The sequence below is a fragment of the Kogia breviceps genome, chromosome 16, assembly GCF_026419965.1.
Source record: "Kogia breviceps isolate mKogBre1 chromosome 16, mKogBre1 haplotype 1, whole genome shotgun sequence".
NCBI lineage: Eukaryota > Metazoa > Chordata > Mammalia > Artiodactyla > Physeteridae > Kogia > Kogia breviceps.
The window spans coordinates 32,689,211-32,704,240 of record NC_081325.1 but is presented as its reverse complement, the minus strand read 5'-3'; the positions used below and the strand labels follow the sequence as shown (position 1 = coordinate 32,704,240).

General features: G+C 33.9%; 1 protein-coding gene across 2 annotated transcripts in view; it reads left to right on the top strand.

Annotated features, from left to right (window-relative positions):
• The window catches only part of DIAPH3 (diaphanous related formin 3), a 565,809-nt gene that overhangs the window by 392,439 nt on the left and 158,340 nt on the right, over positions 1–15,030 (top strand). For both annotated transcript variants that reach the window (XM_067016329.1, XM_059042398.2), the window contains one exon: positions 3,554–3,689. In XM_067016329.1, coding sequence (XP_066872430.1) covers positions 3,554–3,689 — 136 coding nt within the window. The remainder of the gene's footprint in view (positions 1–3,553; positions 3,690–15,030) is intronic.

Genomic DNA, 15,030 nt, shown 5'->3' with positions numbered 1-15,030 from the left:
GGCTATTAGGAGTCTTTTGTGTTTCCATATGAACTGTAAAATTTTTTGTTCTAATTCTGTGAAGAATGCCATTAGTAGTTTGATAGGCATTGCATTGAATCTGTAGATTGCTTTGGGTAGTATAGTCATTTTCACAATATTGATTCTTCCAGTCCAAGAACATGGTATATTTCTCCATCTGTTTATGTCATCTTTGATTTCTTTCATCAGTGTTTTATAGTTTTCTGAGTACAAGTCTTTTGCGTCCTTAGGCAGGTTTATTCCTAGATATTGTATTCTTTTTGTTGCATTGGTTATTGGGAGTGTTTCCTTAATTTCACTTTCTGATTTTTCGTTGTTGGTGTATAGGAATGCCAGAGATTTTGTGCATTAATTTAGTATCCTGCAACCTTACCAAATTCACTGATTAGTTCTAGTAGTTTTCTGGGGGCATCTTTAGGATTTTCTATGTATAATATCATGTCATTGGCAAACAGTGATAGTCTTACTTCTTCTTTTCCAATTTGTATTCCTTTTATTTCTTTTTCTTCTCTGATTGCTGTGGCTAGGACTTCCAAAACTATGTTGAATAATAGTGGCGAGAGTGGACATCCTTGTCTTCTTCCTGATTTTCGTGGAAATGCTTTCAGTTTTTCACCATTGAGTGATACTTGTTGTGGATTTGTCATATATGGCCTTTATTATGTTGAGGTAGGTTCCCTCTATGCCCACTTTCTGGAGAGTTTTTATCATAAATGGGTATTGAATTTTGTCAAAAGCTTTTTCTGCATCTATTGTGATGATCATATGGTTTTTATTCCTTAATTTGTTAATGTGGTGTATCACATTGATTGATTTGCGTATATTGAAGAATCCTTGCATCCCTGGGATAAATCCCACTTGATCATGGCGTATGATCCTTTTAATGTGCTGTTGGATTCTGTTTGATAGTATTTTGTTCAGGATTTTTGCATCTATGTTCATCAGTGATCTTGGTCTATAATTTTCTTTTTTTTGTGATTTCTTTTTCTGATTTTGGTATCAGAGTGATGGTGGCTTTGTAGAATGAATTTGGGAGTGTTTCTCCATCTGCAGTTTTTCAGAAGTTTGAGAAGGATCGGTGTTAGGTCTTCTCTAAAAGTTTGATAGAATTTGTCTGTGAAGACATCTTGTCCTGGACTTTTGTTTGTTAGAAGATTTTAAATTATGGTTTCAATTTCATTACTTGTGATAGGTATGCTTATATTTTCTAATCCTTCCTGCTTCAGTCTTGGAAAATTATACCTTTCTAAGAATTTGTCCATTTATTCGTGGTTGTCCATTTTATAGGTTGCCTTCTCTTTTCCTAACTTATGTTGACTTTTTAGCAGTTGTCGTCTTATAGCTGGTGCATCAATATGAAGCCACATGGTGGGGAAAATATAAACTGTAGATAGCTTTCAAGTCTTGCTTCCGCCTCTTACTTTCATTGTAGTGAACAAGCACACAATCATTCTGAGCCAGAATGGAGGATGCAGATTCCATTTTGAGGAAAGGAGGGATTGCATATTAAAATATGTATTATTGCAGCTGGTATTTCATAGCTTAGCAGTAATATTTAGTGATACTATATGTCATGAACTGTGAAGAGTCTGAGAATTTATCAAAGTTTCATGATTTACATAGTTTTGTGGATGTTGGTAAAGACAAAAGACCATGGGGTCAGAAACGAACAATCTTTTATTACAGCACTAGTTATAGCTAGAGTAAATAATTTCTTAGATTCCTGATCTCAGGTTCCCACAGGGCAACGTGAAGAGGGCTGGGTTTAATACCTATACACATAGTGCTTTGTATTACTGGAAGGAAATCCTGAATTTAGGGAACCCAACCGTTTTTCAGAATTAGTAAGACTATTTGACCTTTGCCCCATTTTATCATACTGGACAGTAAACAAATCCATTTGCTTAAGAGGTAGACACTACCTCTATCTTCCAAGAGTGTTCATTATATAAATATCTTTGAAAAGATAGTTTGGAACAAAGGTTCTTCATTAGTACTTGTATATTAGAGTACTTAGTTTTGCACTCTCTTACTTGAAAGTCTTTAGTTGTTTCCTACTTCCTTGAAAGAAACTCTAACACCCCTATCTTGTTCTAAAATATCCTAAATGATCAGGCCCCAGCATATCTTCTGACCTTATCTAACACCATCATACTGGCCTCTTTCTTCTCTCTCCAACCCACCAACAGCCTTTGCATTTGTTTTTTCCCAGACCATTATCTGGGTAGCTCCTTGACTTTGAGCTTGAATCAAATCTGAGAGGGAGGGCTTATCTGACCACCTAATGTAAGTTAACTGTCCAGGCATTCTATCACATCATTCTTTTAATTTTTTATAGTACTATATTTATTAAAGATTTTAATTGCTTATCGTCTGTCTTTGCCTCCTGTCCCACCCTATCACACAGAATGTAAACTTGTTTTAGAACTATCTCTCTATTTCACAAGTCTTTAGGTTAGTACCATTTACTATTCAGTCTCTCAGTAAATGTTTATTGCATGATGGATGGATGGATGAGTTTAATATTCCCCCTATTCTGTGCTTTTTATTCCTCCTTTTTTCTTTGCAATTTTCCTTTTATTGTTTTGATCAATAATACTAAACTTTATTTTATTTCTAATAAAGAACTTGAATTATCCCTAGGGTAAAGAAAAAAAAAGAATATTATAGTAAAGAAGAAATTAAAGCCTCCCCCCAAAATAACATGCCACCTACTTGTTAAAGTTTAATTATATACTTTTCTACTTAATTCTATTAGTGATAAACTAGCAATTAGATAACCTGTTTGAATTCATTGGTACTGAGAATATGGTCTCCACAGGAGAGTGTAATATGATGCCATGCTGTTTGTTGGCACTTTGAAAAATCTATGATTACCTGCTAATTCCCACAAATGCCACGAGTAGCATTTCTTGATTTGCATAAAACTTTAAAAAATAAAAAAGTAACTAATCACATCTCTATTGAGATCTTCTTATGGTTCACATGTCATTATTGGTTTTGATGAACAGTCAGAGGGCCTGACTTTGAAATGCCAAATATTTCTTTAGTCATTCTTATGACACTTCTCTCTGTATGAAAGAAATTGTTAAACAATGGTTTGTAATATAAGGTAGCCATTACAAAATTTCAGCTCTTTTCTATCATTTCTTCCGTTATTATTTTTCTTGTACTCAATAATTTACTTAGCAGAGGAGGTATAGGAGACTAATACATTTTCTAGACACTCTTTTGGAAGTATGTATAGGAAAATGGTTTTGATTTGCAAATTAAATGCTCTTTTATCTTTAGTTTCTCTCTTCCTTCTCTTAGTTGAACATGCAGGTGCTTTAAACATAACAGTTGTATTTTTACATACATAAAACATTTAACAAAGGTTCATGTGCTAATATTTTAAAAGATTGTGTTGCTAATATAAGAAGTAGCCATTAAAGGACATTTAATCACAATTCTACAGATTAATAATTTTCCATTTTCTTTGTGGAATCACTGTGGTTAGTATTGATCATTTTCCAAAATTTGTTTGTAATAGCAAGCAATGAAGGAGAATTTCAAAAAAAGAGAAGCAGAGGAAAGAGAAAAACGTGCCAGGATAGCCAAAGAATTGGCAGAGAAGGAAAGACTTGAACGCCAACAAAAGAAAAAGCGCCTGTTAGAAATGAAGACTGGTGAGTACTATCAAGTTTGCTATTTATATTGTGTACACCAAGATTAATCCGGGTTACTTTATCAGCAGTTTAATATACTTCTGTGAAAAAGGAAAACATGATCGCTTATTTGTATAGCTAAACAGTAGAGCAATTCTTTCTTTTATGGGCTTTTCCCACTTTAGTTTACTAACAAGTAGTGTTTTCGTTCTGACATTGGTCATAGGTGATTTTGGTCCTCTGGTGTACTGTTGTAGTTCCATTATATTAGCAATTCTTTGGCTACTACTTAAATAACCAATCTGCAAGAATTTATGTCATGAATAAATTAGCTATAGGAAACTGTGGGAAATTCTCTGGGACAAGTAACCTGTTTTCTTTAACAAAATACTCTTAAGGAAGGGGAAAATATGATGGAGGGGAAACTTACTGATTAAAAGAGACTTAAAGAGACATATCGACTAATTGTAATAAACGAAACATATATACTCCGATCCAAACAAATGTAGGAAAAAGTAGTCTGAAAAATTTCAATACTTTATTTTTTCTTGTAGATATGACAACATTGTTGTGAATATGTTTTAAAGTCTCTTTTAGAGACTCGTACTGAAATTTTATAAATGAAAAGATATTATATCTGGGATTTCAGTCAAAATAGCCTAGCATGACTGGAAAGTAGGCAGGTATATGGATGACACAAGATTGGCAATAAATAATACTTGGTAAAGTTGGGTGATGGGTACTTGGAGGGTAGGGTGGTTCACTATACCATTTCCTCTACTTTCGTATTTTGAAATTTTCTGGGGTTTTTTTTTTGTTGTTGTTTATTTATTTTTGGCTGCGTTGGGTCTTTGTTGCTGTGCACAGGCTTTCTCTAGTTGCCGCGAGTGGGGGCTACTGTATGTTGCAGTGCGGTGGCTTCTCTTGTTGTGGAGCACGGGATCTAGGCACGCGGGCTTCAGTAGTTGTGGTACATGAGCTCAGTAGTTGTGGCTCATGGGCTGTAGAGTGCAGGCTGAGTAGTTGTGGCGCACTGGCTTAGTTGCTGTGCGGCATGTGGGATCTTCCTGGACCAGGGATCGAACCTGTGTCCCCTGCATTGGCAGGTGGATTCTTATCCACTGCACCACCAGGGCAGTCCCTGAAATTTTCTTTATTAAAACGTTCTTGGGGGCTTCCCTGGTGGCGCAGTGGTTGAGAGTCCGCCTGCTGATGCAGGGGACACGGGTTCGTGCCCCGGTCCGGGAGGATCCCACGTGCCGCGGAGCGGCTGGGCCCGTGAGCCATGGCCGCTGAGCCTGCACGTCTGGAGCCTGTGCTCCGCAACGGGGAGGGCCACAACAGTGAGAGGCCCACATACCACAAAAAAAAAAACAAAAAAACAAAAAAAAAACGTTCTTGGAAAATATTTAAAAGAAAAAGTAGAAAAACTACTGTTTTACAGAGATGTATATGTATATTTTCTAAAGCTGTAAGTTACCACTAAGTTAGAAGCAAAAGAATTAAGTAAATTGTAGTTATATTTTTACCCCCTCAAAATTCTGTCTCTTCCACCTCCAAGCCACTAAGGATTGCAGAAGACTTTAATTAAAATCCATCAACTTCACTGCCCAATTACCAGTTTACAACTCAGGTCTTCAAATTCACCTAAGGTTTCCCTGGGGTAAACCGAGATGCCTTTTTGCCTTCTTTACTTTCACTTTTACAGACATATTTTATCTTTAATAAAGCAAGCTGAGTAGCTTAATGTATTGTACATGTTTCTTCTAGGGGAAAAATTATCCAAGCACTTCTTGTTCACAGGAGTACATCTGAAATTCAGGAAGTGTTCTCAGAAATATGTTAAAGTGTTAACAAAATGGAGATCAGGAAAACTTAGCACTGATTTTTAAAAGAAACTTCTGGACACCTTTTGAAAATAATGTATTACTGCCTAATTTACCAGACATTCTGATATTTGAACATTAGTTCATTTAGTGTTGGTTAACAAGTCATCTAGATGAGTTACTTGATGGCAGATTGACTGTGTACTGTTTGTGGGTTTTACCTAAGGGTCTGTCACACAGAGCCTTTTTAGCAATCAGTCTGGACAGTTGAAACCTGACAGGAAGCAAAAATTTTAATGAAACCTCACATCCAATGTAATCTTAATAATGTTTTCATTTAAATTTCTATTTCTCCTGAAGGAAGTTTCCATTTTTAAAAATAACTAAGTTTATTTTATTTTCCAATTTGAAAATAATATTTTCATGTTATAGAAAATCACCTAAAAAGTAGTAGATCAAAGACCATTATCCATAATCCAAAGAATCACTGTTAATATTTTGACACATTTTTCCTTCAGTTTTAAAAGCTTGTACCTTTTAACAACGTGTTTAGTGTCTCATATTACCTTGCTGAACTTCCTGAATGTTTCATGTTTTACATAACTTGTGATTTTAAATTTGTAATTTGTAATATCTATGTCATTGCCTCCACTGGATATACCATGTCGCATTAGTCAATGTGAGGTAATAGAACAATAGTTATTTCCAACTTTACAGTGTGATATTTATTTATTCATAACTAATTGAAAATGTTTGTAATTATTAGAATATGGAATAGAAAAGGCTAAGTATTTTTAAGACTTTTGGTGCACATTACCAAATTGATTTCCAGAAGTATTTTTCTAATTTCACCAACTTTTAACGTTTAGCTAGTTCATAAATGTGTCTTAGTTGAGTATTCTCATTTTTTAAGGTTTTTGTTAATTTAGTAGATTAAAAAGTTGTATTTTATTATCTTCACTTGCATTTCTTTGAATATTACTGAATCTGGACATTTTTTTCAAGTGTTTATGGTGTATTTGTATATCCTCCTTAGAGGAGGATATTGTTGTGTTGTCTTAGTCTTTTTCCTAATTGATTTATGTGTTAGCTTATTATGCATCAATATTTACCTTTTAAATAGATTTTCTCAATTTTGATTTTTATTTTTTATATCTTGACATGTGTTTCTTTTCATGTGATATTTTATTATAATCTTTTTTTGTGATTTTTTTTTTTCTATCATCTTTTGGTTTAAAAAATCATCCCTTCAGCAATTTCATATTCTGCTTCAATCTTTTTTTTAGTTTAAGTTATTCATAATACTATTCTGCTCCATTTATTTGTAATTCTTAGTCATTCATATATTTTATGTATAATTTTTAATATACTAGGATCTGTTTCTGAATTCTATCAAAACTGTTCTAAAATTTGATGATCAATTATGGCTAATAGCTGGTTTATGTTGTTTTCAGATAGGTAATTTTATGTGGAGGTTGTTACTTTTCTATTCTTAATTATTAAAATAAATTTGAATATTTTTGATTTTTCAAATAAATTTAAGGAAAGTTTTCTTTTACATTGTTTGTAAATTGGAGCTCATCTTATTTGACCTATTGGATTATTTTATGAAATTTTTCTATACTATCTCTTCCCAAACATGGTCTGGAAATTATCATAGATGGGTTTCAAATAAATGTAAGGCTCTCACTTGATGGGAGCTCCCAAAGCCTTTATATGCCGAGGTCCATATGTACCATACATTTTGACATTTTCTGGGAGAGTATTCTTCAAAGGATAGTCTGGCTAACATTGATTTATATAAACAATATTAAATAAATAATACTATATATTATGTGAATATTTTAATAGATTTAGTCAATCATTTGATAAAAGATCATACAGCATTTGATACAATAGAAAGCTATGATGCAGTTCTTTTGAAAATTTTGGAAATCAACTTTGAATTATTTTCCTGTAGACTGTAGAATTTTAAAGAATTTAGGGCTATATCCCAAATTTCATAGCACCTAAATATATAATTTTCTCACCAAAGTAAAAGACCGCTTCTAAAACCCCAGTAAATGATGACTATTCTGAATGGTCTTTAATTTTCCTTTAACCATAACATGATTATTAGCATAGAAAAACAAAATATTCAGTCTCAGTATTAATGTAGTTGTTATAGCCAAGTAAGTCATATAAGAATCAAATATATTATTACTTATTTGATACCTTTTTCATATTTAAAAATAGTACTGTTTTAAAAATAGTACAAATATGAAGTCACCTTTTTCTTTCCATATTAGATGTAGAACATGCTTTTTGTCAGTACATTGTATTATTATGAAAAATATAATTGCTGTGGTTTTCCATTATTATTTTATTGGTATAGAAAAAATTGATAGCTAGGTCACTTTTGTTTCTTTTATTCATCAACAGTTTTTTTTCCCCTATATGCTGTGATTGCAGTGATAAATAAGGATAAATAAGGTTTCTGTTGTGATGAAGTTTAAAATTATAATGAGTGAATCAACAACCACATATGTACGAAAATTTCAGATTATAAAAAGTTATGAGAAGTAAAGTAAGACAGGATAATGAGATGAAAATAGAGACTGGCTGTGTTGGTGTGTGCTGGAGATGAAATTTGGTCTTAAGAACTAAAAAGAATATTAATGTATATCAAACTTATTCATTTAAAATATTGGTTATAAAACTCCTTATAAACTGATAGGATTACCAGGCTCATGTATATTTACTATGCTATATATGCTAGAAGTATGAATTTTTTAAACATCTTATTGTGAGGATCAGCTAAAACTTTATTTTTCCTTCTGGGTGTTATATTTTCATACAGAATATAGTATTGCCCTAGTCTTTGCAGAAGTTGTTGCTCGGGCTTTCCTTTTTTCAAAAGAATGTAGAAGGGCAAATTGTTGAATTTATAGTAGTGTTTTGTCACCTCTCTGGACCAGGAACTTCCTGTTTTTTCTTATTTGTGTATGTAGAACACATACCCCTGAATGATAGAGAAGGAGAAAAATCTTCACATAACCCTACCCTAAACCCACAGGAAGCTTCTTTCCGTATATTTTCATGACTTTAGTATTTTCACCATGCAAATAAGAACTGTGTTTTTTCACAGATGTACAAATTCTTGTACCATCACCCGAGGCAGTAGAATAAATTCAATCCCTGCTCTTTCTTATCCATCATAAATCACTACTTGCCCTTGACAAGACACCAAGCAACTATTTTCAAGTCTACTATTTATTATCACTATCATTTCAGAATGTTATTTTTATTAGTAGAATGAAAATAAACATGGGATAGTGGGCTAGTTCCCTAAGAAGAAAAATGAAGCATTAAAAATCCTTTTGAGGGCTTCCCTGGTGGCACAGTGGTTGAGAGCCCGCCTGCGGATGCAGGGGACACGGATTCGTTCCCCGGTCTGGGAGGATCCCACGTGCCGCAGAGCGGCTGGGCCCGTGAGCCATGGCCGCTGAGCCTGCGCGTCCGGAGCCTGTGCTCCGCAATGGGAAAGGCCCCAACAGTGAGAGGCCCACGTACCGGGGAAAAAAAAAAAAAAAATACTTTTGAGCAGCAAAACTACGAAGCACAGCGTCTTGTATTATGTAATGGCATTAAAAGGTCATTTGTCTCATTTTTGTTTTCTTTAAAAATGATGAGCCTGGAAGTCTCTTAAATACTCACATATGCAGTTGTGGTTATTTCTGTTGAATGATTTGGTATTACATTAAACAAACAAGCAAATTAACTACATTTTCATGATGTCCTTGTTTAATTGGTTGAATTTTGAATAACATTCTCTGAAGTTGATGTTTAAATTTGCATTATTTTTATTTAGAAGATACTGAAAGTATTAAATATCAGATGTAGAAATTAGTAAGTATAGACAGTGAAATTTATTTAAAGTGCGTAGCTATCCTTATATGTGATCATTTCTAGTAAGACAAATAGTGATTTTATGTGATTATGTACAACTTTTTCAAAGCTGCACTTCTGTTTCTTAATCATGGAAATGAATAGGGCATTTGATAATAGAATTCAAATATTATGCTTTAAGACTTCCTGAGTATGTAAGTTGATTCACTTAATTGTTAAATAGCACATCAGAATGGTCTTGAAATGGACCCAGTGTTGTATAATTATGTTTTGTGAAGGAAGTAAATAAGAGCTTATTTAATGGAGCAATAAAAACTATATGAGTAGCTTCTATAATTTAGTCTTTAGGTTACAGTTTGTTTATTATTTATTAGACTTAAATGTCTCATTTGGTACAACTTCAGTCTATTAAATAAAGAGATAATTAGCTTTTAGAAATCTGTTGTTTACCTACATGGCCAAAACTGCTCCTTTGTTTTCCATTCTGCAATTTAGAATAACTAAGCAATTAGGCCTCCATTTTAGAGGAAATACGTATTACAGAAATACTTGGGAATGTCTCTGCCAGTCTCAAAGTTATGCAATTAATGTGTGTACTTGCTTTCAAAGGCTTGGCAATTATCCTGTCCTCTACATATATCATAATACTTAGATTATTTTCCATAATTGCATATATTCTAGTTTTATAGAGTAGTGCTTTCAGTTTTTTAGCATCTTTTGGTCATTTATGCATATAAAACAGTAGTTTTAATTATTTCTCTACTTAGAAGAATAGATAAATTAGATTTCATTGGCATTGATTATTTCTCTTTTCTTACCTTCATCTTTTAAGGAATAATAATAATAATTATTATTATTATAATAAAAGCAACAACACCGACTACTACTACTATCTTTACCACTACCACCACCATTTTATGTATCACATATTATTTGCCAGGCTCTGTATGTGTTCATTATTGCATGTAATAGTTGCAGTGATCTTAGAAGACTATTTTTATCAAAGAGTCAGTTAATTCCTTTTGTACATGGTCACAGTTTTAGCAAGCAGTGAAGCCAAGACTCATGTTTTCTGACCAGAAGTCATGTTTTTATTTTTATTTCTTTAATTTTTTTTAATTGAACTATGGTTGATTTACAATATTGTGTTATTTCAGGTGTACAGCTTTCGATTCTTTTTCATGATAGGTTAATACAAGATATTGAATATAGTTCCCTGTGCTATACAGTAAATCCTTATTATTTATCTATTTTATATATAGTGGTGTGTAGCTGTTAGTTACATAATCCTAATTTATCCCTCCCCCTCTCCTTTCCCCTGTGGTAACGATAAGTTTGTTTTCTATGTCTGTGAGTTTGTTTCTGTTTTGTAAATAAGTTGATTTATATTTTTTTTTAGATTTCATCTCTAAGTGATATATTTGTCTCTCTCCATCTGACTTACTTCACTTAATATAATAGTCCCAGAAGTTGTATTTTTAACTATTGTGCTGTTATTCCTTTACCACTGATGACTTAACCATAATGCAGAAAAAAGGGACCAAAACAATTTTACTAATTGGTCACTGGCACTAGACTATACCTATGTATTGTATACCTTTGTTGAGAATTGTCTTCCCTAAAACCTGTGAGAGGGACAACTATCTCTTTAGTGCCATATCAATGGTTTTAAACTAGATAGCCTCATCCTTTGTCTTGGGAAAATTTGAGAGAATTGCCAAATTAGGAATGCTTCCCAAATGCTTCAGATTCTGCTTTGATTCTTCTGCTTATCCAAAGATTTGTATATCCTAATGCCTAGAACTAGCACCTCCCTGCCCCACTTTTTCTTTTTAATTTTTTTATTGAAGTATACTTGATTTACAAGATGTTTAATTTTTTTTAATTTTTATTTTATATCGGAGTGTAGTTGATTTACAGTGTTGTGTTAGTTTCAGGTGTACAACAAGGTGATTCAGTTATACATATATCCACTATTTTTCAGATTCTTTTCCCATATAGGTTATTACAGAATATTGACTAGAGGGCTTCCCTGGGCTTCCCTGGTGGCGCAGTGGTTGAGAATCCGCCTGCCGATGCAGGGGACACGGGTTCGTGCCCCGGTCCGGGAAGATCCCACATGCTGCAGAGCGGCTGGGCCCGTGAGCCATGGCCGCTGAGCCTGTGCGTCCGGAGCCTGCGCTCCGCAATGGGAGAGGCCACAACAGTGATAGGCCCGCGTACCACAAAAAAAAAAAAAGAATATTGACTAGAGCTCCCTGTGCCATACAGTAGGTCCTTGTTGATTATCTATTTTATATATGGTAGTGTATATATATTAATCCCAAACTCCTAATTTATCCCTCCCCCCACCCCACATTTCCCCTTTGTAACCATAGTTTGTTTTTGAAGTCTGTGAGTCTGTTTCGATTTTGTAAATAAGTTCATTTGTATCATCTTTTTTGAATTGTATTTAATTTATTTTTTTACATAGTAGGTTCTTATTAGTTATCTATTTTATACATATTAGTGTATATATGTCAGTCCCAATCTCCCAATTTATCCCCCCAGCCTCACCCTACTTTCCCCCCTTTGCATCCATATGTTTGTTCTCTACATCTTTGGCTTTATTTCTGCCTTGCAAACTGGTTCATCTGTACCATTTTTCTAGATTCCACATATATGAGTTAATATAAGATATTTGTTTTTCTCTTTCTGAGTTACTTCACACTGTATGACAGTCTCTAGGTCCATCCACATCTCTGCAAATGACCCAATTTCATTCCTTTTTATGGCTGAGTAATATTCCATTTTGTGTGTGTGTATGTATATATATATATATATATATATCACATCTTCTTTACCAATTCATCTGTCAATGGGCATTTAGGTTGCTTCCATGACCTGGCTATTGTAGATAGTGCTGCAGTGAACATTGGGGTGCATGTGTCTTTTTGAATTATGGTTTCTCTGGGTATATGCCCAGTAGTGGGATTGCTGGGTCATATGGTAATTCTATTTTTAGCTTTTTAAAGAACCTCCATACTGTTCTCCATAGTGGCTGTATCAGTTTACATTCTCACCAACAGTGCAAGAGGGTTCCCTTTTCTCTACACCCTCTCCAGCATTTGTTGTTTGTAGATTTTCTGATGATGCCCATTCTGACCAGTGTGAGGTGATACCTCATTGTAGTTTTGATTTGCATTTCTCTAATAATTATTGATGTTGAGCATATTTTCATACACCTCTTAGCCATCTGTATGTCTTCTTTGGAGAAATGTCTATTTAGGTCTTCTGCCCCACCCTGCCCCTCTTGAAGGAGGGATTTTTCAATAGTCTAAATAGTTCTGGGCCCAGAGCTCAACAGCTCCAAAAGGGGTGAAAATGTCTTCAGTGTTTTCACTGTTTGACCCAGGTTAGAAGTTAAGGACCCAGGGAACTTGCAGTATAGTATTTTTGAAAGGGCACAAACACCTTAGTGTGCTTTACTGGAACACAAATGCCCTGAGACACCCCATCTCCACCCCCATCTCTACCATGTGACATTTTTTTCTCTGATGGTATTAAGATACTGAGACCCCATGAATAGTATCAAGTGGCGTCTGGTGGGAGACTTTTCCTAGAGTCTCTAATCGTTATACAGGTTTTCATTTGTGTGCAGGAGTCTCTCACTGGAAAACACATCTTCAATTTGTGGAAACTCATTTAGAGAATAGCTTTTGTGTACACTCATAGATGGCTTCTCTGTGTAGCTGTGCAAGGCTCACATACCATTTTATCTCCTTCCAAAATGCCCCAGAGAAGAGAAATTAGGAGAGGAGGCTCTCAGACTTCTCTAGCACAACATAACTTGAAACCTTGGTTCTTTTTTTTTACTTTGAGTTATGTGTGTAGTTCTTTGTTAAACATCATTATGGTACATCCTCACACTGATTGGTTTACTGCTCATGCAGTATTTAAAAACCATTTTCATTGCCCTTCTTATGAATATTATATAATATTAACTACATGCCAAGTAGAAAATAGACTCCAATTTTTGTTGTTCAGGTTTGTTTTGGAGTGAGAGATTAAATGCCAATCATCAAGGGAAAATCATTTAAATCTTTATTGTATAGCACAGATTTCTTTTACGAATTTTACCAAAGAAATCTTTATATTAACATTACTTATTCATAAATTTTTGTATTACTAAGCCCAGATTCACCCTGTTTATATTCTAGGAAGAAATCATATCAATCAGTAATTTTGATCTTATTACAATATGGAGATGCTATAACTTTGATAACATCAGTTACACTTATTGTACTGTAATTGAGGACTCAATCACAGTAGCATCTTCTTTGTGTATAACATTGAGTACTCCTTAGATAACTGTCTCCCTAATCAGTAGTTATTTATACAGTGTACACTTTCCAAGCCGGTGGATTGTTGTCACCATGAGCCCTTCCAAGTCAGATTGCCAGTTCTGAGTGGAATTATTATTTGTATTTGATGTGAAGTTGTTCCCTTCATTTTCAGAGATAGACATTGAATGTTGTCTTATTTCAGGCATAATCACAAATCTCTTTGTCTTTTAACAGACTTATCTTGTTTCTGTAATCTAATGTATTGTCTTTAAACATTTTGTAAACCTCTGTTTTTAGCATTTACCCTGAGAAACAGAGACCTCCATAAACCTCCAATTGTTTTAGAGCCATTGAGGATAGACATTTGAACCTGGTTGTTACCTTAATAGAGTCCAACACAACACTGTACACTATATATATATATATATATATATATGTGTGTGTGTGTGTGTATAGATATATATATACACACATATGCATATATGTATGTATATACATATGTATACATGAATATGTATGTATATGTGTGTATTTATATACATACATGTGTGTATAATATATACACACACATACATGCCAGGGATGGTATAAATTTCACCTTTTTCCAACTGGTATGTGTGTGTGTGTGTGTGTATGTGTGTGTGTGTGTGTGTTTGTGTGTGTGTATGCTAGCCAAAAAATCTATAGCAACCAATCAGACAAAATTGCAACCAAAACAGAATTGCTTAGGAATTAATTTAATTAGCAATTAAATATGTCTACATCGCAAGATGCTCTGAAAACCAAAATTTTTAAAGTAACTTTAGTGCCCAAACTGATTTGATGCCAAATCTGACCTGAAATGATAAGAGGTTCCATCAAATGTGAATATTCATGCTGCAGAAATAATAAAATTTTTAATTAGAGGATGCTGCTCTAAGTTGCTCTGTGTCTGTTATGATTTTACAGTGTATACAGCTTTTTGACCTTTCTACAGTCTGAAAAACTTCAATTCTGAAATATCTGACTGAAGAGCTTACAGAGACCATGAACTTGAAATTCTCAGTGACTGTCCTCTGTCTTTGTTGAACTGGTTATACTATCCAGTGTACCTCTGGCATAGTTATTCCTACTTCTCTGAATTTATTTCTGATGTTCTCTCTGCCATAAATTCCTTTTCTCTAATTCTTAACTGAGTGAATCTAACAAAATGTGATTCTTGCATTGCATTCTTGATTCTCGCAATTCTTGCATTCTCCGAAAAGTCTTCTCCTAATATTTGCTCTTGATAATAGTCTACTTTTTATAAACCATTATAGTCTTGCCATATAAATTATGTATAGA